The sequence below is a fragment of the Scardinius erythrophthalmus genome (assembly GCF_964197995.2).
Source record: "Scardinius erythrophthalmus genome assembly, chromosome: 5".
Taxonomy (NCBI): Eukaryota; Metazoa; Chordata; class Actinopteri; order Cypriniformes; family Leuciscidae; genus Scardinius; species Scardinius erythrophthalmus.
This window is the reverse complement of record NC_138225.1, coordinates 44,880,049-44,906,460: the sequence shown is the minus strand read 5'-3', so window position 1 is coordinate 44,906,460 and position 26,412 is coordinate 44,880,049. Positions and strand designations below refer to the sequence as shown.

At 37.2% G+C, this 26,412-nt stretch overlaps 2 protein-coding genes across 4 annotated transcripts in view; one reads left to right on the top strand and one right to left on the bottom strand.

Annotated features, from left to right (window-relative positions):
- Positions 1-1,534: 1,534 nt before the first annotated feature.
- pja2 (praja ring finger ubiquitin ligase 2) lies at positions 1,535-18,897 on the bottom strand. Of its 2 annotated transcripts, none has more exons than XM_081367067.1 (9): positions 18,804-18,897; positions 16,734-16,919; positions 13,081-14,086; positions 11,148-11,321; positions 7,670-7,855; positions 6,112-6,226; positions 5,553-5,667; positions 2,765-2,880; positions 1,535-2,015 (listed from the first exon to the last, which is right to left on the bottom strand). In XM_081367067.1, the coding sequence occupies exons 2-9, from the start codon at positions 16,915-16,917 to the stop codon at positions 1,896-1,898; spliced, it is 2,016 nt and encodes a 671-aa protein (XP_081223193.1). In that variant the 5' UTR covers positions 16,918-16,919; positions 18,804-18,897; the 3' UTR covers positions 1,535-1,895. The 2 variants fall into 2 exon arrangements, with proteins under 2 accessions (XP_081223193.1, XP_081223194.1); XM_081367068.1 differs by having other exon boundaries at positions 11,148-11,318.
- Positions 18,898-21,848: 2,951 nt separating this feature from the next.
- The window catches only part of man2a1 (mannosidase, alpha, class 2A, member 1), a 64,660-nt gene continuing 60,096 nt past the window's right edge, over positions 21,849-26,412 (top strand). For both annotated transcript variants that reach the window (XM_081367061.1, XM_081367062.1), the window contains exons 1-2: positions 21,849-22,375; positions 24,493-24,750. In XM_081367061.1, the coding sequence (XP_081223187.1) occupies positions 22,250-22,375; positions 24,493-24,750 (384 nt within the window). In that variant the 5' untranslated portion in view covers positions 21,849-22,249. The remainder of the gene's footprint in view (positions 22,376-24,492; positions 24,751-26,412) is intronic.

Genomic DNA, 26,412 nt, shown 5'->3' with positions numbered 1-26,412 from the left:
CTAACTTGCGTCGTAGCCTTCGATTCAATAGGCGTCATCATCGTAGTCTACACACATGTACCCAAGTTTATTAGATCCATGTTGTACTGTGTGATTTGTAATGATCTAATGGATTTTCTGAAATGGTCTGTAATAGGCATCAAGGGGAAAATACTCAGCAATGGTATTGACTGATGAATTTGCACATGGTTTGTCTTAAAGCATATTAAAAACACCACATAGACAGGCTATAAACAATATTAAAAACTTCATATTCACCACAAGGGGTCTTTAAATATAGTTAACATTTGTTTGATTATTTTCCTTTGATAACATGGTTGAATTGTTGAGCTTGGTGAATGCAGACAGCACTAATTTTTGTAAAATTTTCATTAGATTACTTCCCACTGTGCTGTAGGGCCCAAATGATGTCACTTTTTTTGTATCTCAATTTTATGGAATGTTGCATTATCTTAGGGTAGAAATCGTGCAAATACAGGGTTGCATGCAAAATGTGATATTTTTTCTAAAAAATAAGTGTATATGGTGGTAATATACAGTATACACATGATAATATAATAATAACAAAGATTATCTAAAAGTTTTCTCTCTAAAGAACATTGGGTCTCATTCACACAAATTTGGGCATGAAATTTGCATAAGAACGTTTTCACAAATTCATCAATCTGAAACTGAAACTAAACTTACACGTACTCTGGGCAGCCTTATGAATGTCTTAAGATTAATTGTACATGTGTAAGGGAACGCCCTTATAGGGAGATGGTGAGGATGTTTTATGCAAATTTCTAACCTCTAAATTCATGTGCATATGCGCCCATTACAAAATAGGCAGATGTTGTTATAGGTTCCCCTGTGCGTATACATTCATGAATAATCCATGCAATTATTAGTGAATAAGATCTATTGAGTTTTGTTAAAATGGGACAATTTACACCTATTTGTGAAAAGTGCCTACAGCTGATTATTCTGCCAATGAACTCTGCTGGAACAGTATACGGTAAATCATGTGTAACTGCTAGATTATAGTCATTTTGACAGTGTATCTGGTTTGCTTAAATCTTTAAAGTGATTTTGGTGGGCCACACACACCTCTGCCTTTCTCTGTGTATTATTCTGTGATGGTTTTCTCCAAAGATACGAGCTGCCGCCTCTAAATAACAGGACTTTGAATACATGCCAATTGCTTTCGCAGTAAACGGCACAAAGCCATCTCGTACTTAGTCCCCCACCATCATATTTTCCAGTTCAGACTGTCAGCCTTCTAGAAATGGTATTGCTCCCGAAGGTGCTTTTGTGAAAACTACCTATTCAGCGGCCCATCATTTGGATGATTTATACAAATATGTTTATGAACCACAGTGAAATAGAATCGCACAGCCATTATCATTCATATCCAGCTATGTGCGCTTAAGTCTGGATGTAACAATGCAGCTGAATAGATATCTGAAGAGGGTGCAGGGTAGCAAACACCTTTGGAAGGCATTTTGCCAGAAAACTCATCATTTTGACGCTGAATGGATAAAAGAAATGACTATTTGAACCAAATGTGAGCTTTTATTGAGGGATTGCATTTGAACGTTTTACTTGACACGACATGTGAAAAGTTAAATACAAGTAATTAATTATTATGTTTAGCCTTGATGTACAAAAACATTTTAATTGAAACATGAATAAATATGCTTCCTATGAATATATACGTATTCATATTTTCTCAGAAAATAAGTTTTAGTTCGCCACGTTTGGAGCATGAATTGCAGCACAAGTCGCTAGGTTAAATGGAATCTGGCCGCTGCATTCCAGCAAAGAAACATCAGATGGGAATTTCTCAGTGAGACTGGTTATTTATTATTTAAATACTTCTCTGCGGGATGTTTAGATGGGTGTGTGACTGCCGTTCAACACGCTCCCTCAGACGCGCTGTGACTGGATGGTGGCGTTTCTTGTTCGGAGCTTAAAGACGAGGGATCGGCCGCTTCCGGGGTCAGGACGTGGCGACACACTGGACACGTCCCAGACTGAAAATCATGGGGAGACAACATTCGGTAAATACAATAAAGTTATGCCAATATAAGCTTAAAGGGATAGTTCACCCAAAAATTAATTCTGTCATCATTTACTCAACCTCATGTCGTTTCAAACCTATTAACCTTTTGTTCATCTTCAAAACAAGTGAAGATGTTTTGAATGAAACCTGAGAGTTTTATGTCCCTCCATTGAAGTCAACATAACCACATTTTTTGTGCTTTAAAATGTTCATAAGAAAAGTGCACTATATAAGGGTACAGGGGATGATTTCGGACAACCAGAAAATCAAATACGGGCAATGAGAGTTCAAAGGTGCTTGCTTGAGGCACGAGAACCAGCAACGAGGTTAGTTCTCGCTCATCAAGCTTCCGTTTTCCATATTTGATGAGCTAAATGTAGGTGCACTGACCATTATAAATAATAAAAATATGTTCATCATATAAAGTAGTCATGTCACTTCAGAAGACTTGGATTAAACCATTTGACGCATATGGATAGCTTTTACAGTGTCCTTTTGTACTTCAAAGCATGAACATTTTGGCTGCATTGACTTTCAATGGATAGACAAAAAGGACGAGAGAATATTCAAAATATATTTAATCGTGTCCCAAAGATGAACGAAAGTCTTACAGTTTTGAAACAGCATGAGGGAATGTAAATGATGACTGAATTTTAATTTTCGGTTGAACTAGCCTGTTTTTTTTGGCTCTTTCACAAGCTCCAAGAAAAACAGCAATACCTTTCTGAGCCAGAGAGTGACACAGAGTTTATGGAACATGTGGCGGCACGGAAGCAGGGTTGCAATCTCATCTTTGACGTATTCACAACAGCAGATGGCACAGCACTGCTCCTGCTCTGCAGAACCAAAGAGAGTGGGCATGTCAATGAATGTAAAACACAACTCTGCTTTCCATCGTAAACCTTTGACACCAAACCAAATATTTAAACGTCTCGATCCAGTCACGCACACATCAAATTACTCATTTCAGTCATTAGGGGTGAAACTGAAGTCATTTCATGCTTTCCAAAGCAGATTTATCATCCCAAATGCTCTCAGGCTATAAAGTTGAAGTGGGACATTAGTGTGCGAGCATTACTTTTGCCAGCATTCAATCTGTGTATTGAGTTTTGTGAAAAACATTTCTCTTCTGGTGTTCGTATTGCACAAAAAAGGAGTGCACAAAGTACTTCAAGTCAATCACTTAATGAGTTCGGATCTTAGTGCGTCTCATACACACTCAAGACTAAGACGTTCTTACAATTTTCCATCAGCAAAACACTTCACATGGGCAGCAGTGAGAAACAGGAAGACAAATTATACATACAGTTCTCATGTCACTCATAATCATGTAACCTGCACACCCTGTCCAGAACTATAATGCAGCACAAAATAGAAGCACAGAGTTTGTCACTGTGCACAACTGCTATCTATCTATCCATCCATCCATCCATCCATCCATCCATCCATCCATCCACCCATCCATCCATCCATCCATCCATCCATCCCCAAGTTTTCATGTCTGTTAGAACCAGTTACGAACACTTATAATCTAATGCTGTGTTGTGTCCAATGCCATTTCATTGAAACTTTAACCCTTACGCTGTGTTGAAAACCCTGTAACATTGCTTGTAAATCATTCAGTATGCTCTATCACCACCAAATATTGAATTCAATCTTTTTGTCAGCCTGTTTTCTTTCAATTAGGACAGGTTTTGTATTTGTTTTTTGGAACCGATGCTTATAGGCCTCATTGATCTGAGCTTATGTACCTCAGTTTTTGAGAGAAAAGCATTATTTGTGGATAATTTTGTCAATAGTCGAAAACATTTCAAATGAAAAAACAAAATACTTTTACTTACGCCAGGCGACATTTCTCTAGTTACTTTATTTTAATATTGGTAAGAAATGTGTAGTTTATTTAAAGCGTCTCTTTTTTCTGGGGCATGAGCGATGCCCCATTCGCAAATGAATCACTCCAGTCGATTCTGTTCAAAGACTTGGTCAAACAAGGTTCATGAATTCGTTTGAATTATTTGTTCAGTTCAGCACACTGAATCGTCGGAAGCGGTTTCTCATAACAGGAAATATAAGAACATCCAAGAGCGTTGGATGAAGTGGACCTACAGTCAATTAAAAGCAAATCTGCAAATGCATCATCTTGTTTGCCAGCGATGAAGCGATGATCTTTATTAGTTGAACATCTGCGTGCTGTCTATGAACGATTCCACAGGTATAGCTACATTCAATTTAATTTCATACATGAAATACATTTTACAACCAAACAGATTATTACGCTAAAAGTACACGATACCACTACTACAATGTATGACATTACCAGTTTTTTGGACAAATACTTTAATTTATACATTAAATAAGCTACCGTTGTTGACAGAGCATGAAATAAACACCACTAATTCGCAGTAATTTGTGGGTAATGCCAAAGTCCCTTTAAGACAAGTCATTTCACGGCGGCCATCTTTGAAACGCCTCTCGGGCATGCAAGGGCAGCTCCTATCTTTTTGAATGGGGAAACATCAAATTCTCCAAAACTGTTTGCTAAGCTTATGATTCAATTTCATATTTGAAATCACCAATGAAATCTTACAACCGTCTCAAATTTTGTTCCTAAATGCTCGAATAATGACAGAAAACTTAATTTTTTAGGCTGGATCAAGCTAATGCGCATGCGCAGTGGAAGCGCACGTCTGACTGACTGTATATTAATCTATGATAGGAACCGGAGCTTCTAACAGCAGCTGCAGTGACATGATGACTTTACCAAGCGGCGATAGGCTCTTATTTAGAAGGCGGGACTAATTCAGCATTGCACTTTCCCCCATTCAAAACAATACGAGTGACGCGTCTTGTGTTATTCTATAGTCTTCGGTATTGCGCAGTGGCGGCGACATGTTAGTCTTGGAAAGGAATGCCTTTGCTTAGACAAAGCTTACACGCTCGCAGAAATAAAAATCTGATTACATTTGGAGAACAGACAGAAGATCCGTCAATGTGCATTTGATCATTGTATGTGTTCAGATGTTCAGTAGCGGTCATAAGCGCTGTCAAAATGTGAAGAGATTTCACTCCTCTCTGTCTCAGTGGTTCCTTTTACATGAACTTTAAACGCAAAACTCTGCAGGTTCACTTTATGTTGACATTGTCTAATAATTCAAATGTAGCTGTAAACTACATTATTATACAAAGTAAAGGACATTGGGGTATTGGGGCTACAGATGAAATGCCAGAATTAATGCTTCTTCTGTGTTTGTTGTTTATCTGTCTTAATATGTTATTGTATGGTTACTGAAGTAACTTTTACTTGAGTAGAGTTTTTGGATACTCTACCCACCTTAGTATATAGTCTGGACACAGGGATTAAAACATTTGAGGCTGAATATTCTGAATATGGTGTAACAATAAAATAAGGCACAGCCTTTTCTTTAAATATTACTTAAAACTCTACTGATGCTGTCTTCAGAATTGTATTATGTGCACTTTATGTATCTACAAGTAATGGCAGTAGTACCAATGTTTTCGGCATGCACGGTGATCTGTGGTAGGCAGTCGATGATCTGTTCGGTGGCGGGGGGATGAGCCTGCTCCACATCTATAGCTAAAGACTCCAGATGAGCCAGCGCTGCCTGAAACACAACAAAACACATTAGCATATTTAATTTCCTCTGGATAAAGATAGAAGAGAGTTAATTATACGTTAAGCCTTACATTTCTAGTATGCGCTCTCATTGGCTGAAATCAATTAAGTTTGCTGGGCTTTCAGAACATCACTCAGCAACTGAGTCCAATTTCTCAATATTGTCTTTTTGGGTATAATTAAGATGGATCATTTATTTGTACAACTTAGCTGTTCATGCAAATACAATATTTATTTGTTCATGAAAAAGCAGCATTAATTATGGAAGACTTCTATGCTTTCACAATAATAAATTAAAACAAGCTACTCTTCCTTGAAAAAAAAATGAATCAGACTCCTAATGCCCTCAAAACCTTATACAGTTAGACTGCAGTGATTCAAACAGCGATATCACAACACAGACTGCACGATTAAGCAAAATAAGGTCCCTCACCTCCATAGCCTGTGCGAGACGCTCCTCTAATGCCATGTAAGTGAGGAGCTGGGAATGATCCACGTAAGAGATTGCCTGAGCCATCCCAAAACCATCACCAAATTCATCAAGAAACCTGAACAACAAAGGACTTTAAAATACATCCTCTCTCGTTTCCTGTTGCAGTTAACACAATCAAAACGGTTAAGCAAAATGTTCTTATAATCATCAACGATTTTCATATTTTAGACATGCTTGGTGGGTTAAATCTCATGAAAACATTTTCAGGTCATGTTTCAACCCAGAATCAGGAAAAAAAACCTGATTTTGCATAAAGAAAATTAAGCCTATTGTTAGGGCCATGACATTATTTTCATGAAATTAAAGCATATTTTCCTCTCAAATTCACATTATTCATAAAAGTTAAAAACAATTTTAAGTGAAATTATTGTATTAAAGTAAAAACGTTTGATTATTTAGTTCAGCATAAAAACAAGGCAGTACAACAAATACTACCATGAATGAGAATGAGAATGAGTTTCTTGCATTATGGTAATGAGAATGAAAATAAATGAAATGTCACAACAGTAAAAATACTAAAAACAAACGTCATTTTCAGAAAGTAAATTTTTTTTTTTTTTTTAAGGTTTGTAACATGTTATTCACGTTTCATGACATTCACTCTGTAAAGACTCCGATATACTAAGAACGAACTGATGTGACGAGTAAAAACATCTGACACACTTGAGAGTTGCTTTATAGTAGAAGTTGTATTTCTAATCAAAGGAGACATTGACACTGTTTTTCATGTTTAATACTGTAAAGTTGCTTGCTTTAAAGCAGGGGTTTTAAAAGTCAAAGACAGTGGGCCTCCCTTCTAACAACATTCATGGTGGCACCCCATTTTGACACATAAATGTGTGTATTTAACCGTTCAAGCGCAATAAGCCACGAAAGTGAGCTGAATTCAGCCCCCGTGTGCTTTGGATGTGAGCCACAGAAATCTGCCGAATTCTCTGTCGTGGTTTATTGTGCTTTTAATAACTCATAATCAAGCACATCCTGTTCCTCCTCATTCATCCAAGTTTCTCTGCTGCTCTACTGTGTTTAAGCAGTCCTGAGCTTCACAGATATATTTAGATACAGATAAATCTCTATCGACTGATATCGTCATATCGCGCTACTCTGTGCCTCCCCTGACATGCTCTCGCGCCCCTGCTTTAAAGCAACCTATTGCATAAAGTGCTATTTACATAAACGTGACTTGACTGGAATGCCGAATTGCAGATCTTGCGCAAACATATCCACTTCACTATAATCAGATGCCTTCTTGGCTGCTGTTTTCAATTTTATTGTTTGTTTATTTTGTTATCCATCTAAACTTCGCTCCCAGGAGCGTGGGTGGCGTCACATGTTCGCTAACAGTATACCGCAGCAAAAGGTATTTCCAACTTCTTTTTACACCTAAGTGAAGAACGAAAAAGAACTTTGCTGCGAGTATATCGAGGGCTTAAGAGTTAAAGGATGGCATTGCATCTTTATCTTGTCATATCTGATGTTGTGTATTAGGTTTGTTGACCTCCACTCTGTGTCCAGATCTTCACTCATGCTGGAATCATCCTCCAGGTTATTGTTTCCATCCAGGATAAAGAGTCCAGGGTGCACAAACTGACTGACACCATCAGGGTCTTCATCGCTGCTGCTGCCCGAGTCCTCATTATACATCAGCCAGGGGATCTCGCCCTCCTCCAGAGGGGTCTGCTCTCTGAACAACACCACACACACGCACAGAACAGCAGAAAAACACAACGTTTTTAGGGATGCCTCAATATTTTAGACACATTTAAAATGAATTTGACTTGTTTCATTCGGTTCTGTGTGACTAAAGATATTGGAATAAGAGCAGTACCACATGTACACATCAATGCTGTAGAGTGTAGACTCATTTGTCAGAAATTGGAGAAAAATCTTAATGGCCAAGTTATTAATCAAGTCCAGACAACATTTTGTTTGTGCCAACAAAGCCAGTGAGATTTGATTTTAAAATTAATGTTTTATTCAGCAAGGACGCATTGAATTGATCAACGGTGACAGTAAAGACATTTATAGTGTTACAAAATGTTTTAATTTCAAATAAATGCTGTTTCTATTCATCAAACAATCCTGAAAACATTTTATCATGGTTTCCACAAAAAAATATTAAAGCAGTAAATAATAATAATATTAAGCAACAAATTAGCATATTAGAATGATTTCTGAAGTATCATGTGACAATGAAGACTGGAGTAATGATGCAGCTTTTCAATTACAGGAGTAAATTTAAAATATATTAAAATAGAAAACTTATTTTAAACTTAAATATGTAACTCTGACTGTTACAGCCTTGGTAAGCGTAGGAGGAATTTTTATTTATTTATTTTTTTAATATGTGGTCTAGTAAGGCAGCTCACTGGGCTTTGGTTCAATTATCCTTTATATTAAAATGCAAGATGCTTTTAAAATAATGTATCGAGTATGTTTAGGCTTTATCTCTAAAGGCTTTATCTCTATATGTAGTTTATTTCTAAACTCAATCAGCATACGCTCTGCCAGGCTTTAGAAGAACTAAACAGTTGTTCATCAGTTGTACTATACATTAAAAAGGTTCGTCACAAGCAGAGTATGTGAGCAGTGCGGAGTGGGAGCGGAGCGAGGATCGGAGTTGCACGTTTTTGCCAGGAGCGAGGAGCGGATTTTTTTAATGTCGGAGCGTTGTGATTTTCTCTCGCTCTGAAAACGCTCCACTATCGCTCAATTACGAATCACGAGCCAGGACCAAACCAGGCAATTAGTTTTACAGTAGGCTATGCATCTTCTGATCAGAGGTTGGTGTTATTTAGAAAAAAAAAAAGAATAAAAATTTACAGTGGAGCGAAAACGGAGCGAGACGTATTAAGGACGGCGTGGGGAGCGAGCGAGGAGCGGAAAATTGTACACCCAGAGCGGAGCTTGAGCGGAGTAATTCTGAAATGCTTTGAGCGTGGAGCGCAAATTCTTTCCGCTCCGCTCACATACTCTGGTCACAAGTCATGTGATGGCACTCATTGTGATCAGGGGCCAGTTACATAAACTTTAACCAAGTCAAGACTGTGTCTTAAGAACCAATCAGTCTTACTTTTCCAATTCAAATAAGCCAGATTTACTCTATGTAATTGAATTTAAAAAGTTGGGGCCAGCCTTGATGAAAACATTTAGATGACTAACTTTTAAGACTACTCTAAGCAGTTTATGCAACCGGTTGCAGCATTTTCTTCTGATATCAACCATCTTAGAAGTTCCCAGCTAGTAACGACTGCAGATTTTTAAAGTCGACATTTATGTGATGAAAGTCGGGTCGACGTCAACTAGTTGCTGATGACGTCACTGATGAACAAAGCCTGAACCTCGAGCTGAGACTCGAACGCAGATTCGCTTGTGCACAGCTATGACATATGACACAGCGCTCCTACATAACAGCTTATTTTTATCAGTTCTTTTGTCTTTGGGTTGTTATATTTCTCAGATTTCTGCTCGTTCTAAATCAGATATAGATAAAGTAGCACATTAAAGATTACATTTATATGAATGCATTAGTGTGACAGAGAGCAATTGCGTGTGAATTGCACCTGGCAGCATCTCTCTACTAATAGTGAAGCTGTGGGTTTTAATTACAAAGAAATATATGCTATAACTTTTCAGTTTCTAAGCTATTTTACTGATAAATCACCGAACAGTTTACAACACATTTCTGCGCTACTGAATGATTCTGTGTGTGCGCGATCTTAACGTGATATGCGTGCTTATGAGCTGTGTAAAACACGCATTCACGCTATCAATTTTGAGCATCCAGATGGTCTAATCAAACATACCCTTGTGGAGCGCTCTCAAAGTATGCTTTTATTTGTCATTTTAACTGAAACAGAGCATTAAAGTGGACTTCAGAGATTTATTATCCTGTTGCGCCCTCTATAGACCATGAATGATCAGCGACTAGTCGACTTAGAGCTTAAAGCGTCATGGCAGACCATTAAAGTCGACAAGTAGACTAGTCTGTTCAACCCCTACCAGCTAGAATACAAATACAAGGGCTATCAATTAAGTTCATTTAATTTTTAAGGAAAATGTCATCCTTTTTTACCCAGATTACATGTACATAGCCTGTCAATATCATAGACTGTGAAAAAATTTGGACGTAGTGTCCGTGACATCACCCGTGGGTTTCTGAAGAGCAAAGTAAAGCCCAAAGTGGGCGGGGCCGACCGTCGCCATCTTGGCAGCGCATCACTCCCGGATAACCGAAAATGGTCAAAGAGGCGGGATTAGCTGAGGTGACGTGACAGCTAAGAGACAGCAGGCAAACGGCTAGTAGTGACAGTCACTCAAGTGCCCACGCCCTTAATTATGCAGAACTTTAACACTTAATATAACTTAAACAGATGAGTAATAAAATCACCCCCCTCACAGTTGTCATGAAGGGCAAAATTAGCTATATAGACCAAAACCACTTTTTGAACCAGACTGTAAAAGTTTTTTTTGGGCTGTAAAATTGGGCACATTAACATGGGGAGTACATGGGATTGACTCTCTTTTGCAGCCTGTCTCTAGTGGCCAGTCGATGAATTGCAGTTTAAGTCACTTCCGTACTGGATTCAAGAGAGAAACCGGAAGCCAGGTTGCTAAATAATGTCAAGACTTTCACATACTTTATGAACTTGCATCCGATACCTTGGAAATCTGTTTCTTCAAATTTTTATTTTTTTTATTGTGCCAAATTATTAACATGCAGAAAGCCTGATAATTTGACTATAAACCATGTCAAAATGAACGATTTAATGTAAATTAATATCATGCATTACCATATTAATTTTTATAGCCAAAATAAAAAACAATTACCAAACTTTTTTTATGAACAGATATTTCAATGTTTTTTTTTATATATCATTAAAAATCATTAAAAAAAACACTTGTCTGTGTCAATGACAGCCGTGTATTGATGTTATCCAAAGTATTACTAAAGTGTTTAGAGTTTGTGTGCTTACTCTAGAGCGAGGTTGAGAGAAGGCACTTCTTCCAGACCGCTACTGCTTACAGGAGGCTCATCCATGCCAGGCAGAGTCTCCCAGCTTTCTTCACTTGTGCACCTCTCCTTCTCCAGCCCAGAGTCGGACGTCCACGAAGCCGACCACTCGCCCTCGCTGAATTCTGAGCTGCTGCTTAAAACACAGAGCAGGATACACGCACATGCACACAAACACACACGTGAGCACACCTCGTAAAAGTCAAGGTAATCCTCTTAGCTGAAGAGCCTTAGCATCCAGAATGAGCACCTTTGGCACCTCACTCATTTCCTGCTGAGTGAATACCTCAAGCATTCACAGTAAATGCCCAACTCATCCTTGACTTGCATTATGAGAGCGACTTTTCACAAAGAACCAAGTGAAAAAGAGTCCATGAAAGGAGGTGCTTAACCTTGAGAAACAGATTTTTGTATCTCTGCTATCAAAATTTGGGACAAACTTAAAACCCTGATATGGGTGATTTAGTAATTTCCTACAAAATAAATAAGCAAGCAAACATGTACAACTAGTAAATGTACAATAATTCAATAGCTTTTGTAGCAGGACTACATTTTTGAGCTTTACGAATACATTCAACAGTAGTGATGTAAAAAATTGAGAAAAATGACTATGCTATAGAAATATAATTAAAAGATTGAAAAATAGGTACCGGTTGCACACAAAATGTGGGAGCTAAATATTATGGTTTTGGTTGTTAGAATGTGAATTAAAAATATGATTTTTCTTCAACTGAATCGAAATCTAATAAATTATTATGCTTGGGGACAGTACGATTTTTTAAAGAAATTAATACTTTTATTCAGCAAGGACGCATTGAATTGATTAAAAGTGACAAGTAGCCCCTTTCACACACACAAGTTGGGTAAGTTACTCTAAAAAAGTAATTAATTACTACCTATTAATTCTTCAACAGTATTATTAGATTACTAATTACTCTCTCCAAAAAGTATCGCATTACTAATTAGTTTCTAAATCCAATATCAACCTCAAACAGTTGAACAATGCAAGGATAGACATGAAACTGCTCTTTTAATTCTTTCAAATAAATAATATAAAATTGCATGAATATTTCCTGAACTGACCGAAGTATTTAAATGGAGGTTATGAAAAAAACCCATCCATTTTATTGTTTTATATAGAATTGTTCTATAGTCTATACAGTATTTAATGCAATTACATCAGAAGTAACTTATTAAAATTACAGAAAAATTAAGAGTATCCCTTATTTTACTTTTTCACAAAAGAAAATGTAATTAAATTACAGTAATTAATAACTTAGTAGTGCATTACACCCCAACACTGCTGGTAAGACATGTGTGTCTATAATATTACAAAATAAAATAAATTCTGTTCTTTAGAACTTTGTATTTAAAAACTTTTTTTTTTTTTTTTCAGGATTTTTCTCGGTTTCCACAAAATAATGTTTTTCATAAAATGATTAAAAAGCACATTGATAATAAGTAATAATGTTTCTTCGGTAATCAGAACATTAGAATGATTTCTGAAAAATCATATGACACTAAAGACACTATGTAATAATATTTTCATTAATGTTTTTACTGTATTTTATTAAATAAACACAGCCTTGGCGAACATAAGACACTTCTTTCAAAATCTAAAAAAAAAAAAAAAAAAAAAAAAAAGTGTAAACATTTGTAACATCTAATATTCTCTCTCTAAAGATTTTCTATTATTTCTATTATTATGTAAAAACAAATAAAAAGAAGCTAAAAAAGGTAATGACATCAATTTGTGTTACTAATGACCATTGGCTATATATATAATATTATGAAGCACATTTATTTTCATTCAGATTATTAATCTGTACAAGTCTGTGCAATTAAACATTTTAGTACAATCTGCTGAATTGAGATACATGCAATACATACTGTACCTTTCATCACCCTTTGTAGACGGCTCAAATTTCTCTCCAAAATTCTCTAGATCTTCCCAGATATTGTCATCATCTTCCTCATCATCATCTACTTTAGCGTTATCATCGTTCACACTTTTACTGTCCTTGGAGTAGAGGTCACTCAAGGTCATGGGTGGAAAATCAAAGAGGAACTCATTTTCAGGGCTTGTTTGTGCGAGGAAACCCGGAGGTGCCGAGCCACACTTGTTTCTGTCCGATGAGCCCGACAAATGGCTCACTTCCTCTTTTTCTGAACGTTTCCTCCTTTCAAGGTGGGTCTCGCTCGTCTGTTTGCGGATCTTTGGCCTCACAACCATTTCGGACTGTAATGTTTCTTCAGGGTTTGTTTTTCCTGTGCTCGTACAGGAAACGGCTCCAGCGCTGGCCGTAACCCCGTGGCATTTCGGAGCTTGGTCTTCACCAACCAACAACTGACCAACGTTCCTATTTGCTTGTACAGTTCTTTGAAAATCTGGTTCCTCACAACGAAGTTCTGTTGAGTTTTTAGAAGGTGCCGTTTGCGCTGAACGTTTACCTGTTTTTGGAAAGACATCAGGATGTGAATCATCAAGCGAATCTACATTTCCACCCAAATCACAAATACCATCAAGTCTCTTCTGAGCAGCCAGAGACGGGTTTAAACTCAAGTCCTCCTCCTCGGCTCCGCTGCTGTCAGGCTCATAGGCATCAATGTTGATGTAACTCAGAGCTTCCGGGTTAGGCTTGCGGTCTTCATTAATGGGCCAGACTCTAGCTCGATCACTCTTTTCTATACCAGAACAATATTGTCTGTCGTACGGCACAACCCGTTCAGTCTTTGGTCTCTTGAAATGGTTGGAGGGTGCTTTTAGGACTCTACACAATGATGACTGCCTCCTGTTGTGGCCCTCTTGACTTGAAGCTGCGTTTAACTCCGAGCGCACCGAATTTGTGCATGATGTCGGGAGGATAGTCTGAAGCACTGAAGAAATGCTGGCCTTTGACGCTAGAGGGGAAAATGTTTCAGTTATTTTTCCTTCACTGGATAGAAGTTAAAGGAATAGTTCACTTAAATTAAAATTCTGTCAGCATTTACTCACCCTTAAGTGGTTTCAAATCTGTATGAATTTCTCTTTTGATGAACACAAAGGAAAATATTTTGAAGAATGTCGGAAACCAGACAGTTGATGGACCCCATTGACTTCCATTGTAGGAAAAAATAAATAAATACTATGGAAGTCAATGGGGTCCATCAACTGTTTGGTTACCAACATTCTTCAAAACATCTTTTGTGTTCAGCAGAAGAAAGAAACTTGAGGTTGAGTAATGATGACAGAATTTTCATTTTTAAGTGAATTATTCCTTTAATTATTTTGAATATGGAAGTAAGCGTATCTGCACTATAGAGTGAAAGTCACAAAAAATGTCCTGGTTAAATTTTTTCTCCAAATTCAAAAGAATAAAATAAGAAATTATACTTATACTTTTGTGTCTCATTCATGATGATTAAATTTCCTCCAAAATGACAATAATTACTGAAATTTAAAAATAACTAAAAAACTCATTCAATATTGTAATACAATGATGAAAATAATGTTTCCAAACACAATTATAACCTTAATTAAAATAAATACTACTGTGACATAAACTTAATTAAACTTCAGTGTAAAAAATAACTTTTATAAAGAACATTTTTTTTATTGAACATTTGAATAAATCTACTTTTCTTATTGAATTGATTTTATTCAAAGTACAGAATGACAAAAAGAACACTTTACTTTGCTTAAAGGGACACTTCACCCATTTGCATTAAGCTTTGCATTGTTAGAAACCCAGTCATACTATTGAATGGTCGTGCAACACTCTTTCATTTTCCCCTGAGATGGGAGAAATCTGTTATTTACCTCTTACACTTCCTCCTACAATGACGCAAAAATCGTCATTTTGCGTCATTGTAGGAGGAAGAGTAAGAGGGGGGGATTTCTGTTGAGACTACAAGCACTAGTTCCTCATCTTTCCCAGGGGGCGGGACCCGCTCACGCTACAGACCTATTACAGATCAGTGGGTGGGACTTTACTCTCTGAATCTGAAAGCAATATCCTCCATCTTGTTTGAAGCTAAGCTAACAGGCGCTGTGGAGACAGATGTAAAGTTATGACAATAGCGGAGGAGAGTGCTCAATATGATATAGAGGAAGAGGATTTCGGAAGTCTGATGCTTGAATCAGGTGTTTGTGGCTACCTTTACAAGCCGCATTATAGCGAAGAGCAGCCGAGGCAGAAGACCTGCCTGCCGCGGACGAGGAGCCCGGACTGGCTCGAGTTAGGGCGGACCGGTGGCGCCGGTGATCTCACTATGCAACTACGAACCGCTACGAACACAGAGATAGAGTCCGTCTGCGGCATGATGACAATTTCTCCTGGACGAAATCTCTGAATCAGACGAGGACACGGACGTTTGTGTTGTGAACTAGTTTCCTAGTTTCGCACCGCATATGTTCTGACTGAACATCCAGGTACCATGCAATAATTCACCTTTTCGAAAGAAATACAAACGAGGAGTAATGCACTAATGAGTTCGCCAACTAACTAGACATTTTGTGTGAATGTGAAATTAATTTCAAGCTCTGGTGGTAGCTAGCCTTGTAGACGGAAGAGTGATTTCTCTTATAGGCAGATATGCGCTTTCTGGATTAGTGGGAGTGGCTTGCGGAGCTGTGCAATGTGGTGCATTGTGGGAGTTGTCTTTCATACAAATGCGTCCTGAAGTTATTTTTTGTCTTTTCTCGGTCACAAAGGCACCAAATTCAAAATTTCTTTTACATTTCGACTACATATATGACCCACTTTAAATAAAAAACAATGTTCAAATGGGTGAAATGCCCCTTTAATTGTCAAGAAAATGTCACAAAGTAAAAACAAGTTTTATACTACTTCTTTTTCTTTATGCAAAAACATGTAAATATTTTTTATGTTTTCCTTTGGTTTTAGGGGTAAAATATGACCTGGGCATTTCTTGACAATCACTCTCTCTATATAAAAAAACCCCACACATTTCAAACTACTTCTTGACAGTTACTCTATAAAAAAAAAACACATTTTAAACTACTTTCTACCCACCCTCATCATTCTCATATATATTTGCATAATAAAGTCAGATGGTCTCCTACAGGGTTTCCGTCTACACCTTTTAAAGGTGATGAATGCTCCACTCTAAAGCAGAACAACCCACACACGCATATTTCAGCTCTTTAAAACCCGTTACATTCCCAATATTACAAAGCTGTTTATTCACCATGAGAACCAGTGAAATCTCAAAATCCTTTCCACTTTCGCAGAGCACAGATTTCCACTTACTCAGGGAATTGCTAGCTGAAAGGAGTATTTTTTTAAGTTAAGTTTTTTCAAATAAGTAATTTTAATATATTATAATATTTTAATACAATAACCAGTGACAACTAAGGCATATTTAAATGCTTGGCTTGAGTTTGGGGTGGGTTGGGACAATCAGTTTTATCTACCAATAGCATTAATCACTTTTGCATTCCCTTTTTTCAATGTTTGTAGCAAGAAAATGACACTTCACCTTTAAAGTTGAGTAGCTCTTTAGTTTCATCACGCACTAAATGTTTCCATCACCAGCTGGTACGTACCCACTGCCTGGTCCTTTTGACTCCTCTCCATGTTCTGACAGTCCACACCAGATGTGGCTCTTTGTTTATCTGTAAGCGGCCGGAAGCTGATGTACGCGTGTCTCCGGCCGTATCTCCTGCCTGAGATGGTCTGGTATCCTCCTGCTGGTCTGGGCCACGCAGACTTTCCTGCCTCCTGACCCATTCCTACGAGAAACAGAAGATAAAAGGCCCGTTCAGAACAAAGATGACTATATTAGAGTCCACACCAATGGATGTTAACGTTCTGTTCATGATAAGCGCGCTGCAGTTACTGTATGTCGTCTGCCATTTTAAATACTCAAGCTCTTTAAAATCTGGTGGATTCTGATTGGCTATCCTGTCAATGTTTTTATTGTTCATCAAATGGAAAAAAAATATTTCAACAATATCATTCCAGTGTCATCACCATCATTATAGTTGTGGTGTGCACTTCCCTATTCTAACAGAATTAGAAAGATTATTAAAAACTAAACTTTGGGCCTTAAAGGGGCAATTCACTGGTGGAAAGACAGGCTTTTAATAAAACTTGTATAAGCCGTAGAAAAGTGAAGCATTTTCTGAAATATGTACTCATTGACCACAGAAAAGAGCTGTTGGGAGCCAAAAACTTAATTTGTAGTTTTAACAAAATCCCTTGAGCGGCCGAAAGTCCACCAGATGATGTAAAATGACGTGTTTTGCGACATCCTGTGTACTTTTGCTGACAAATAAATGAGGTTATTTGTGTAAAGGTCAAATGGAGAAAGAGTAAAATTATTCATTATTAATTATTTACCAACAACACAGCAATACAAAGCTGGTTGAAATTCTTATCCTTTATGCATCCACATATTTTCTTGGGCCACTGTACAGAAGGCACATATATTATTAAATTATTCTTTTAAGTTAAATAAAGGCACTTCCTTTAGCTATATCTATTATACAAATCTGTAACACTATTTTAGTGTCCTTGTTACATGTACTTACCACAGTAATAACAGTAAATTATGCATAATTACATGCAACTAACTAACTCCTCAACCAAATCCTACCCTAACCCAATAGTAAGTGTAGTTGCTTAATATTACTCAGAACTTAAATATATAATAACACTGTATCAATGACACCTTAAAATATAAAGTGTAAGCTAAAAATCTTCTTTTTTTATGCATTGTAACTTAATTTGCAGTTAATCTTGTAACTTGGCCTTGTGATACTAATATTGTTGTGTCATGTGTGATGAATTGCTTGTGATGTTCCTCATTTGTCACTTTGGTTAAAAGCATTTGTTAAATGATTCAGTGAACTAATGTAAATGAAAACCTCAGTGTGTTTTCACCAGATAAACCAAACCACACACTTCATCTCAACATGTAAAAAAGTGACACTATGTTTTATGTTACAAGAAGAAGATTTAATTGTGACCAGTAAAGGTTCTCAATCTTCGATGCTGAAAACGCAGTAGTCTTTTAAGTCTCTTTTTAAAACACATGCAGTTTAGCCTAGGTCTTGGGGCCTCTAACAATCATGGGCGTTTGTTAAATACAGGAAATATCCCAAATGTGCAATGCAGTGCAACTCCAGGACCAGGATTAGAAAGAATTAAAGCTTTCTAACCTATGTCAGATCACATTAATGCTGAACAGAACACGGAGGTTACTTAGCTCAGTCTGGTCAAAACGCATCACTGTCATGTTATTGTTGTCTGTAGTTTGCAGCAAACACATCACATCCGTCAACATTACGCATTAAAGGAGCTTGACATATGCTATCGCTTGGCACATTACCTCAAAAGCAATCATTACAATATACAACGCCCTAAAACAGATTATTACTTCAAGAAACACACAAATCACATGATTCATTTGATCAGCTGGATCAATTCAGTCGACTACGGCCCTCATACAAGTTCAGAGCAGCTAACAAGCTAACTAATGTTTGTCGACAAGCGCCGCTGCTTCCTGGGCGTGGATTATAATGTTTGCTAACGCTTTTATTCCTCCAGTTTCGCGTAAAAAACTCACACAATGTTTTGGTTTGTGAAATGTGTCGTCTGTTAAAGGACTGTACCTGTGTTCCTGGACGCCTCCTGTGTCAACTAAACTCTGCGAACGTCACCACGAAACTTAAGGGTCACGTGACACTCGTCCACCAATCAACTGTGAGTATAATTGTCAGCGTTATAATCGGGTGCAGCTAGGCAGCTGTAACCCAACTGCAACACCACGTGTGCAATTTAAAGCCCACCTGGAAAACAAAGCTGACAGGGATGGGATCATGGGGATGGCGTTGAATGGGGTGGGGTGGGATGTTTAAGGACAGTAGGATTGTAATTGGAAGTGTTAGGAGGACAGACATTGATATGTAAATTCAGGGAAACATTTCAGAAACATTTATTTATTCCTGGGTGCTTCATAAAATGTGTGTAGGCCAGAATATTTTCAGAAAAATACACCACTGCCAAATACCCTGAAACATAAGAAATCTAATGATTGGAGGAAACATGGTACACAAGATATAAATATTTTTTACATGATTATCTAATAATTTATTCAAATAATTTTAATAGAATTAAATGTATAATACAATGACAAAAAATGTAAATGTAGTTATCATGCATTCCATATTTCCACATTAAACATATTAACCATAATATGGTTAATAGGTTTAATGTGAAAATATGGAATGCATGATAACTACATAAAGAAAATAACAAAGCACCACTGCTGCCCTGAAACATTAGAAATCTAAGGATTATCTAAGAATTTATTGAGACATATTTTAACTATCAATTAATTTTAACTGTCATAACATATAATAGGCTACATAACAATAAATAAACTTTTAGTTATCACACAGTCTCTATTTTTACATTAGACCTATTAATATGAAGGTAATATAATGCCATAAAGAATCACATGCGCAGGGTAAGATTTGTGAAAGTCTACATGCAAGCGTAAATAAAATTTGCATGCGCAAGAAGATTTGTAAAGGTGTAAATCGCCTTTCAAGTGTATTTGCTGCATTTTACTGTTGTTCGTGGTGTAATGCATGTATTGTGAAACTGCAGATTCATGCTTACGCATAATAAATGTATAATAAAAAAATAAACTGTTGCAAATGTCTAAATTACTTCTTTCTTTTAGTTGCTTACAGTTTTGGCACGAATCTCTCATTCACTCTCTGAGTTCTGCAAGCGCGAAGAGGAGGGCGGGTCCACCTTCTTCCTGTAGCCAATCAAATGAGCTTCTAGCTGACTCTAGTTTTACTCTTATCTGATTGGTTCAATAAACACGCCAGTCGCCAGAGCACATCTTTATCTTAATTTGGCTCAGCATCGTTTTCGTTGCCGAAATGGTACTTGCACACATAGCCTACATGTTAAATAAATAAATCATGATTGCTTAATTAGTTGTGCACCATTAGACTGACTATATGAGTTAATACTGAATTTCAAGCTGGTGTGTTAAGAGGGAAAATTAATAATATATGTTCCTTTTTAACATGTATTTTAAGGGCATCTCTAAATGATGCACCATTTATCGCCTGCAATGCCATCGTGTACCACTAGATGGCTGTATAGCCCTATATACACATCTAGATGCTGTGTATTCCCTGCTGGGTTTTTATTCAGACATAATTAGTTACTTTGCATTTGGATATGAGTATTTATTCAGACATTAAGACTACTTTTTTTTCAAAGTTGAGTTTATGTTGATTTGAAGAATCAGTTTTTCATTAGCTACAGTCAAATCTGGACACATAAAAAGCATTTTGTTATTCATACAAGCTACAAATAGCTTGATCGGTCACATGAAAGTAATCAGACCAAGTGCGACCACCAAGACAATATTTCAAAATATATAATTGAGGGTTAAATAACAAGAACAGAGACATTATGTGAAAAACACTGCGTCAGAATGGTATTATTACATAGGCATTAAAGAAGGGGTATACATTTTTTTGATTGTAGCCTAAAGTTTAACATCAGAGGTGTAACAGATATAATATATAAAATTTCAATCCAATAACGTTAACACCTGCTCGAAATTCAGTATTAACTCATGGTCAGTGACTAATGGTACACAGCTAAGCAATCATGATTTATTTATTTATTTAACATGTAGGCTATGTGTGCATTAAAAGTAGCCTACCATTTCGGCAACGAGAACGATGCCGAGCCAAACGAAGATAAAGATGTGTTCTGGCGACTGGCGTGTTTATTGAACCAATCAGATAAGAGTAAAACGAGAGTCAGCTAGAAGCTCATTTGATTGGCTACATGAAGAAGGTGGACCCGCCCTCCTCTTCGCGCTTGCAGAACTCGTGAGAGAATCGTACCAAAACTGGAAGCGCAGGTAAAAGAAAGACGCAACTGTACAAATCGGGTTATTTCGGGAACTTTTTTGCCCCATGCACACAACAAGTAATTTAAACATTTGCAACAGTTTATTTTTTTACACAAAGGTTGATTTTACGCTATGAATCTGTTTTGCAGTTTACCTGTTTTTTTTTTCGCTTTCAAATTGCTGCAATGCTTTTGGCCATATTTGTGCGAAAAGTGTAAGTGCGGAAAAATGGATGTCAGAAGAATACAGATCACATTTATTATGCGCATGAAGCTGCAGTTTCACAATACATGCATGACACTACGAATATTACAGTAAAATGCTGCAAACATTTTTTTTCTTACACTTGAAAGGAGATTTACACTTTTACAAATCTTCTCTTATGCATGCAAATTTTATTTACGCTTGCAATCTTATGTAGGCTACACTTTCACAAATCTTACCCTGCGCATTCTTTATGGCATCATATTACCTTCATATATGAATGATCAAAAGCTGTCAAATGGGGCTGAGGAAAGTAATACTGAATATGTGACGTGTGTGTGTGTGTGTGTGTGTGTGTGTGTGTGTGTTTTGAGTGTATCAGTGTGTGTGTGTGTGTGTGTGTGTGTGTGTGTGTGTGTGTGCGTGCGTGCGTGCGTGTGTGTGTGTGTGTGTGTGTGTGTGTGTGTGTGTGTGTGTGTGTATCAGTTTGAGTGTATCAGTGTGTGTGTGTGCGTGTATGAGTGATGTGTTCACTCGTTAGGCGGCGCAACTCCACACACTCACTTCACTTTTCCTCTCTCTCTGTGTGTGTGTGTGTGTGTGTGTGTGTGTGTGTGTGTGTGTGTGTGTGTGTACTGTAGCACAGTAAGCGCAGGAAGGGGGCAGGGTTGGTTGGCGCTTTTCCTTTGCCTGTTTGACTATCACAATTTGCTGAATCACACAAACTCTTCCGCATCGTCAAAAACTTTGAAGACACATCGCTGTGGATTTCAATCCGTGGATACATAACTCGACATTTCCCCGTCGTTAGACAGAAAAGGTGTCCCCTTTCGTTTAACTCTTCATGGCGAAAAGATCTTTCTTTCTCACTTCTTCCTTCTGTCACCTACGGGACCACCGCTCGCGAGGCACAAGCCTTTAAAAGTTTGCCTTTCATGTGAATGTACAGAACTCGTATGAGAAATGAAGCTCAGCAGACAGTTCACAGTTTTTGGCAGTGCCATATTCTGTGTGGTGGTATTTTCCTTGTACCTGATGTTGGATCACTTAGATTATAGCAAAAACCCAAATGGAGAGAAAACGCAAAACGTAAGTAGCCTAGTCCATGTGCAGCTTCATGCTTGCCAATAAATTGTGTTGTTGTTGTTGTACTGTCAGTAGATGTGTTTTCTGTGTTCAAGTTGCTGGTCCGTGAACTTATAATATTGACTCGATTGTGATGTGGTGGCTAAAAGACACTTATTGTTCGATTGCTTCTTTCCAAGTGACATTACACTATTAAAGTATTACACCGGCACAAAGATGGCTGTGATCAGTAAGTCAAGCCTGCATTTCCTGTTTCTCAAATATTTTTATCGTGTTATATTTTAATGAAACCATTTAGATCACGATACTGTCTTAAACGATTCAGAAAGCGAATATTCTGTTTCGCTTTGGACAGTGAACTGTGCTCAAAGTTCATTTCCTCGCTGTCCTCAGCGTTCATAGTCGAACGAGCAAAATTCCAACGAGCTGCCTATCTAGACAGCACACATTGTTTCCTGCTCATCTCTGTTTTTGCATTCAAATAGGTTCAAACTTCCGTAATTAGTCCTACCTACATGTAAAAACTATTTGGATTATATCATATTTTTTTAAATAATTAAAATGAACATGAAATCAAAAGTTCTTATTTTTAATGGAATGTTGCAGTATTTATTATAAATGATTTATCCGTCCATTTATCCATATCATTTTTTTCTTGTTAAATTCATGTGCCCTTGTAATCTTTAATTAAAATAACTTCCCCTTCCTCTTGCTTCTCTTCTCTGATGACGTGTTTACTGGCGCGAGGGCGGGGTAAACTGTCACTCACGTGAGATCACAGTGATAGTAAATCACAATGATCCAATTAATTCCCGATGAACAAAATAAAGTCCCGCCCTACATTTTTTACTTGTTTGAGAAGCTGCTTCAATCGGATATATGTCACTTATAGGGAAGAAAAGACTCGCAACTTTCGCTTCTTGCTGATTTTATGTGCATCTTCAGTGACATTGTCAAATAAACAAACAACCATATGGCAAATTTCATGCTCCTTAAGTAAACAAAACATTTGTTCAATTTGAGTCCAACATGACTGAAAGAAAGTCTGAAAAATAGGAAAATTCTTTATTTCGGCAGACTGATAACCATTTTTATGCATTTTGGCCGTTCACGACAACAAAGAAACTTGACATCCAAAAGGGAGTCAATTCTTAAATTCTTAATTTTGCCTATCCCTGGTAATTAAAATAACTTCCCCTCCCTCTTGCTAGTTGCCACTACACATCTTCCTTGAGACAATTTGTAGTTACCTATTGTCCATTTGGATTTTTTAATGTAGGCTATGTTTAGTGTTTTTCAGAAACAACGCTACGATATCGGAAAACATTTCTGTTGTGTGCAGAGGGTTAAAAAAGACAGCCAATAACCAGTGATGTTTAGGGTTGTTTCTGCTTACAATAATCCACGAACAAGTCCTGTAGGATTCACATGTGTTTTTCATATGCTGTTTATTTCAAATCCAGTAGACTAGCCCTAAACCTCACCTTAAAACTGTGGCAGCAGCAAATGCGAATCACCTGAGAGCTTTACAAGCTTTAGCAATGATGTTCTTTGTCACTAATGTACAATGGCATGACAAATATTCAAACACCTAGTTTGAATGACTTTTGAGAGCCACAGCTGAAAGTGAGAGAATTTGAATCTAGGCTCTGTTTTACAGACAGGGCTTAGATTAAGCCAGGATTAGGCTTTAGCTCAATTAGGGCATTTAAGTAGCTTTTATAAACGAGCCTTATAAAAAAAATCATTACTGGTGTGCATCTTGAGACAAAACAATGGCGCTGACACATTAAGAAGTTGCTTTCAGTTAAAACAGCTCAATCATGCATTTTAGCCTGGGACTAGTCTAATGCCTTGTCTGTGAAACCGGCGCATAATGTTGTAAATTTGTATCCCTCCCTTTTTCACAAACACGGTGTTTGTGCCTGATCTGTTAAATTACTTTGGATGTTAATTTTTTTTCAAAACCGTAAGGCTGCGACACACTTTATTCATTTAAGTTAAGGGTTATGTGGTGATATATTCAGTTATGTCATTGTTTGAATTTTGTGCTGTAGGGCTTGTGATCCTGTCCAAAGCAGTGTTAAAAGTGTTACTCACCGTTTTTCTCTGTTTTACAGGGCCAGCTTGGTATTCTGCAGGACAAAATAGACCACTTAGAAAGACTGCTTGCAGAGAACAATGAGATAATTGCCAACATCAGGGACTCCGTAATTAACCTGAGAGAAACTGTGAAAGTTGGGAAAATATTTCCTGAAGGGAACATGAGTCAGGGAGACTTGGAATTGATGCCTCGTGCTCCCGCGCTGATCCCCATCCACTCAGAGGACTGCCAGTTTGCAGCACGGACGTACTCCAAAGCAGCGGATGGAGTGCAGGTATAGAGCCCTATTCGCACTGGATTAGTATTATCTGGGGACCTTGTGTGATTTAGAAATTACCCACCCACATCTGAATTTCGTGTGGCGCATTCGCACGGGATAAGCGAAGCCTGTGATTTTACTCGAATTTACTGACTTATCTCCCGGATATGATGTCAATAGTGACATGTGACCGCCATCAGCGTTTCTCACAGGTTCGCGTTTAAAGTCTGTGTAGAGAGAATGGTGTCGTCTTAGCGGCCCCAAATTTAATAACAAATGATCGTTGCGACGGAAGCGAATCAATCAAAACTAACTTTAGCTGGAAAATAACTTTATTAAAGAACCGCTATAAAGCCAAAACAATCTCTGTTACCATAAATTATACGTTTATCTCTGTAAAGTTGCTTTGAAACAATCTACATTGTTAAAAGCGCTATATAAATGAAGATGACTTGACTTGACTTGAATAGGCTGTTGCTTGGAAATGTCTTGACGTTATAGGTCTAGCTGTATGATATACAGTGCTATGCATAAGTTTAGACACCCATGCTAAAGTTGACTAAAAAGAGGAATAAAAAATCATCTTTTGGAAATTGAACTTAATGCCTTAATTTAAAAAATTAGGAAAAATCCAACCTTTAAGGACACCAATTTTCTTTGTGAATGAATAATGTATTGTAAATAAATAAATGTTCTTCCTTAAAATACAGGGTGCATAAGTTTGGACACCCCTATGTTAAATTCCCATAGAGGCAGGCAGATTTTTATTTTTAAGTATTTTTTTTTTATTTTTTTTTAGGATACTATGCATCCTGATAAAGTTCCCTTGGCCTTTGGAATTAAAATAGCTCCACATCATCACATAGCATTCACCATACCTAGAGATTGGCATGGAGTACTTTCCATAAGATCATCTCTCAATGCAAATCAAACTAGCTATTAGGCTAACTGAAATAAAACCATGCCAGTCTCTAGGTATGGTGAAGGCTATGTGATGATGTGCGGCTATTTTAATTCCAAAGGCCAAGGGAACTTTATCAGGATGCATAGTATCCTAAAAAAAAAAAAAAAAATATACTTAAAAATAAGAATCTGCCTGCCTCTATGGGAATTTAACATAGGGGTGTCCAAACTTATGCACCCTGTATTTTAAGGAAGAACATTTATTTATTTACGATACATTATTCATTCACAAAGAAAATTGGTGTCCTTAAAGGTTGGATTTTTCCTAATTTTTTAAATTAAGGCATTAAGTTCAGTTTCCAAAAGATGATTTTTTATTCCTCTTTTTAGTCAACTTTAGTATGGGTGTCTAAACTTATGCATAGCACTGTATCATAAACAGAAGAATGTTCCTTACCCACATGCTGCTATACATGTCATTCATCTCCGTCTAATCATTCTTTTTTGTTTTTGCTCTTCTGATGGTTTTCAGCTTTGTCTTTCTGCAAATTGTATAGTTGTATAATGTATAGCGATATGACCCACCACCCAAAATACTATCAAAACACTCCAACGCAGCCTCCATTCTTCGCGAAAGATGGATAAAAAAGCGCACAGGAAACAAAAACCTTGAAAAAAATTATATACGACCCCGCCATGAAATCATGATTTCCTCAAAAATATTAAGCAGCACAGCTGTTTTCAACATGATTAATAAGAATAAATGTTTTTTGA

What these genes read in the sequence shown, in the direction of transcription:
- pja2 (XM_081367067.1), bottom strand. Translation starts at nt 16,917, where the DNA reads ATGGGTCAGGAGGCAGGAAAGTCTGCGTGGCCCAGACCAGCAGGAGGA. An exon ending in TCAAAAGGACCAGGCAGTGG is followed by an intron (nt 14,087 to 16,733) that starts GTACGTACCAGC and finishes TTTCCCCTCTAG; the next exon opens with CGTCAAAGGCCAGCATTTCT. An exon ending in GTCTCGCACAGGCTATGGAG is followed by an intron (nt 5,668 to 6,111) that starts GTGAGGGACCTT and finishes GTTGTGTTTCAG; the next exon opens with GCAGCGCTGGCTCATCTGGA.